Genomic DNA, 5204 nt, shown 5'->3' with positions numbered 1-5204 from the left:
AATAGCTGGTGAGTCACCTTCCTTTTTCCTTCCACTAGAAAAATATATTTTCCAAGTGGTCATGATAATCCTCTTCAACTTCAGCATCTAAATGATCATATCACAACAAAGCTCGGAAATATCAGTACCTCCAGTGTCAACAGGACCTGGAGAACTAGGTTCCTAGATATCATTTTTATCAGCTATATTTTGAATATAAAAATCTTTCCCGACTTGTTCCATTTTCTCAATATAATTTCCAAATTATGCTCAGCCATCTCAATAGAACAACCCAGATCAATACCCACCACATCAGACATATGTAAAAGAGAAAACTTATCATTAGTAGAAGGGCTATAAGAAGAATTACCATAATCATTCTTATCAGCAACTCTCTCTTTAGCCAAATCCTCCATTCTACCATCATCTTTCTCTTATGCTACAGAGAAGTACAGACTTCTCTTTAGAATACAATATCATATAAGCTAATCGAATCAGTGGAACATCACCTTGTTCTTCCAACTGAATGATCGTCCTAATAGGGAACTATAAGGTACCTTTGAACCGCAGAGCACAAATAGCTTCTTCAAGTAACAAGTGTAATATACTCCCTCCGTCCCAAAATAAGTGGTTAGTACAAACTACAAAGTAAGACACTTATTTTGGGACCGAGGGAGTATATCACAGGACAAAGGATCACTAAGCTTTCAATATATCATCTCCAAAATCTCAAAAAAAAAAAAGCTTCCATCAATTACTAAGCTGCATATGTAGCAAAGATAAACAGCATTATGTATGTTTAAACGAATTGACCTGTCACGCGGAATCATATATTTCCTGTGAGAGCAAAAATACATGTTATCATCTACAATAGCTGCCTGCAATGTGTAATCCAAGAAATAAAATCAAGCTAACAAAACAAAGATGATAGACATTAAATTGCAACTGTGAAACAAAATGTTATGTTTCCTTTGGAGATTCCGGTGTAGCATCCTCGTCTCTATGAATAAAAGACCGGAAGCCAGAGGGACTGAACAGCTGACCTGAGCCGGTGCTGCTGCTCACTGACCTCTCAATATCGGCCAGGTTTGCAACAACAGGGAGAGGCCTGTCCGGAATGATTAAAGGCCCTGGTGCTGAATCTGCTTCTAGTATCTTCACCACTTGCTCCATCGTTGGCCTGGCATGCAGCTGCGGATGTGTGCAGAGTGCTGCGACAAGCACATACTTCTCCATGACCTTAGTAGGACCAGGTTCAGCCATTCCTTCCTGGATCACATCCAGCGTCTTTCCCCTCCGCACCAATGACCAAGCCCAATCAGCAAGCACGAAGCTCTCTCCCTCACTGAGAGACATGAATGCTCTCTTCCCACTCATAAGCTCAAGAAGCACAACTCCGAAGCTGTAGACATCACTCTTCTCAGTTAACTGGCCATAGAGGGCATACTCTGGAGCGACATAGCCCATTGTGCCAGCAACCCGTGTGCTCACATGTGTCATCCCTTCTGGCGCAAACTTGGCCAATCCAAAATCGGCCACCTTCGCCTCAAAATCGTCATCAAGCAAAATGTTGCTTGCCTTGATATCCCTGTGAATGATGGCTGGCTGTGTGCCACGGTGCAGGTAGGACAGCCCCCGTGCCATTCCAATGGCAATCCTCTGCCTCACTGGCCACGCCATCAGGCACTCCCCGGCGCCGAAGAGGTGGTCGTGGAGGCTGCCATTATGCATGAGGTCGCACACAATCATCCGCTGGTGCCCCTCTCTCTGCGTGGCGGCGATACAGTACCCACGGAGCGCGACCAGGTTGACATGGCGCACGCTGGCCACCACCTCCACCTCATGTGCGAACGCCGCATCCCCGGCCGCCGAGCAGTTCTTGAAACGCTTCACTGCCACCTCTGCGCCATCGGGGAGCACCCCCTTGTACACATTCCCGAAACCACCGCGGCCGATGATGCTGTCTCTAGCGAAGCTCCCCGTGGCCATCTTGATGTCGTCGTAGGTGAACTTGAGCAGGGTGGTGCTGGCGGTGATGGACTCCATTGCATGCGAGCGCTTGCTCCTGCTGTCAGCGGCTAGTGCGGTAGCGGCAGCCCGCCTCCGGCGTCGCCACACGAAGAAGCACGAACCAGCAGCGGCAGCAACTAGCAGTACAAAGGCGACACATCCGAAGACGACGCCGTAGAGCCAGGCAGGGGCGCCGGACCCTTTGGAGGGTTGAGAGTTGGCCTTAAGGAGGTACAGGCAGTCCGCTGTGTCCGGGTCGTCGGGGCCGCGTAGGCTGGCCGCGGCGCCGGTGTATATGAAGGGGTACTGGACGCAGCCGGTGACATTGTTTCCGCCGTCGGGGGATCCAGGTAGGAGGTAGGCTGCGGCCGTCTTGCTGAGCGAGGTCGTGCAGGTGGTGCAGACCGGAACGGCGCCGAGCTCGCGGTAGCAGCTGGCGTTGATGTCCCTGCGGGCGGAGGCAGGCACTCGGGCATCGAAATCCGCTCGCGTGGAGATGTTGGCGCATCCAGGAGCGGAGAGGAGCGCGTCGATGCCCGCGAGGCCGCAGGCATCGGGCGGAGGGAGCGGAAAGGGGAGCGCGTCGCGGAGCGGCGGGAGGCAGGAGGAGGAGGAGGGGATGAGGAAGGACCCGGTGGCGGCGAGGTGGAGGGAGAGGAGGAGCCGGACGGACTGGAGCGCGAAGGCGCAGCGGGAGGCGTCGTCGGAGGGGAGCGGCGGGGCGAGGAAGGGGCGCAGGGCGGTGAAGTTCAGCGGGCACTGCTGCGGCGGCGTTGGGGGTTGGGCGAGGAGCGTGGCGGGGAAGAGGATGGAGAAGACGAGGAGGAGGGAGAGACGGCGGGACATGGGTGGGGACGGTGGTCGGGGATCAGGAAGGAGGAGGAGGCGGAGGAGGTTTGACCATCGATTTGGGAAGGAGATGGGGAACGGCCGGCCACGGGGATGGATGTTCGACCACCACCCACCTACCCACCCACCAGCCGCCTTTCTCCAGCTCCTTCGGCATCAATCAGTCTTGGCTTTTCTCCCGTTGTGGGCACGGAGGGTGGGTGGGGTCGTGATACGCGCTGCCTCTCGAGCGGCGGCGGCGAACCCAGTCTGCTAAGCTTCCAGGAGCCAGCACGCAGGCTTGTCGGCGCCGCAGCTCGCAGCACCTTCGTCCGGCTCGAGCACGAAGTCGTCGTATCAGGCCCTTTCCAGTGCTTCATCGTGGAAAGGTGTTAAGCATGTCACATAAATAAAAAATAACATGAAATAATAATTAAGAAGGAGAGAACCAATGTCAAGCACATGAACCTAGACAAACCACTTAAATGAAAGAAGTTGATCAATGCATGGAAGAGATTATGTGTCAAATCATTAAATAAAATGAGCTTATCAACAACAAGTTAAGGCTGGCCATAGTGGGAGTAATATAAGTACTCCCTCCGTCTAGGTGAATAAGTCATCTTAGATTGTGCACCGCGACCAAGGCGGAGGGAAAAACAAGAGAACTTAATGTTTTTTCTAATTAATAGCATTGCATGCAATAAATTAATCATTGCATGTCATGTTTGGTAGTCTCAACTCATTTAAAGGATGCATGGCTCGCATCTCTTATTGGTTGATATGTCACGAAAAAAAAATGAAGAGTGAGTTAATGTACCGTGCCTAAGTGTTTTGGGATTATTTGGTTTTCATAAGGTGATTTACACACCTAGACGGAAGGAGTAGTATCATGTACTCTCACCGGTCCTTTTTACTCCGCACATTAGATTTGTCTAAAGTCAAACTTTACTAAGTTTGACCAAATCTATGCTAGAAAGTATTAACATCTATGATATCTAATAAATATAATATGAAAATATATTCAGACATGGATCTAGTGATATCGATGTTGTCACGTGAATGTTAGTAATTTTTTGTATAAACTTGGTCAAAGTTGGATGAGATTGACTTCAGACAAACCTAATATGCAGAGTAAAAAGGACCGGAGGGAGTACTTGGGACTCGCAAACATGCTTATGTGGCAGACAATTAAAGAAGAGAGAGATGGTTATAGTAACATAGGTAGATATTGTAACATAATAAATGTGATGCTACTATGTGTCATGCATGGCAATAAATGGGACTACCTATGATACTATGCACTATAGAGGTATGCATGTTACTAGTCTAAGTTACTCCCCACTATGACCAGCCTACGACTAGCCACAATGAAGAGTAACATACACTAGTAACATACACATATCCCTAGAATATGTTACTACCTTCATAGTGGGTAGTAATATAAGTATGGTAACATGCAAAGCCTCATTTATTAGGTTATAGACTCATATTGCATTGGGACATGTTTTTTTCGAGAGTAGACAAATAGCGTACCATATTTTTATAGAAGGCAAAGAGTATAATTACAAGAAGCCAACCACCAATGCGAACATTTTAGGTCGGCACCCACGCAACGCCGCTAACCACTAGATTACTCTCTCACGAAAGGATCTAATCCTCCAGCTCCTATGCCTGCAAGCTTCCATTCTTTGATCTCTGTCAACACAATCTGAACTAACTCTGGTGGGGTTCTTTGTTGGTGAATTCTGTTGAAAACCCTCGCGTTTCTTTGCTTCCAGAACGCCCAGGCAGTAGCTATGATGAAGGAGTCAAATCCACGAAGAACTTTCCTCAAAAATCTTCCTCTTTGCAGCAGCCACCACTCAGTGAACTTCTCTTCCGTGTTCGGCACCTGCACATTAACCTGTAGAGCATCGAAACATCGGTGCCACACCTCTCTGGCATAGGCACAATGGGCAAGAATGTGGTCCACATAGTCAATCTCCTGAAGACATGTGAAGCAGGAAGAAGGCTCATCTTGGAGACCATGACGCGCACGCCTATCGCTTGTCCACAGCCGATACTGTACCATGAGCCAGGCAAAAATCTTGCAACGTAAGGGGGCCCAACTTTTCCAAATACATCGTGCAGTGGGGGAAGCTAGGAGCCCTAGGCACAACCGGTTGTAAACAGATTTGGCAGTATAGCAACCGGAAGTGTCCGCCGGCCAAATGAACTAGTCTGGTGCGGTCGCATTGATCGGGACTGTGGCCATAGCTTGGCAGAGGTTAGCCACCTGCATGTGGGCCATGAAGGAGAGGTCGCCCTAAATGTCATGGATCCACGCATTGTCCACAATAGCCTGCTGCACTATCCTCGCATTTTTCTCTCGGGTCCGAACTATGGCA

General features: G+C 49.3%; 1 protein-coding gene across 1 annotated transcript; it reads right to left on the bottom strand.

Moving 5' to 3' along the window:
• Window positions 1-793: 793 nt before the first annotated feature.
• Window positions 794-3121, bottom strand: LOC123091409 (probable LRR receptor-like serine/threonine-protein kinase RKF3). Its single transcript, XM_044512913.1, has one exon. The coding sequence runs from the start codon at window positions 2833-2835 to the stop codon at window positions 940-942; it is 1896 nt and encodes a 631-aa protein (XP_044368848.1). The 5' UTR covers window positions 2836-3121; the 3' UTR covers window positions 794-939.
• Between the last annotated feature and the right edge of the window lie 2083 nt (window positions 3122-5204).

This window comes from Triticum aestivum, chromosome 4B, assembly GCF_018294505.1.
Source record: "Triticum aestivum cultivar Chinese Spring chromosome 4B, IWGSC CS RefSeq v2.1, whole genome shotgun sequence".
Lineage (NCBI taxonomy): Eukaryota > Viridiplantae > Streptophyta > Magnoliopsida > Poales > Poaceae > Triticum > Triticum aestivum.
Note: the sequence above shows the minus strand (reverse complement) of the source record. Positions and strands in the feature narration are given on the sequence as shown.

What these genes read in the sequence shown, in the direction of transcription:
- LOC123091409 (XM_044512913.1), bottom strand. Translation starts at nt 2,835, where the DNA reads ATGTCCCGCCGTCTCTCCCTCCTCCTCGTCTTCTCCATCCTCTTCCCC.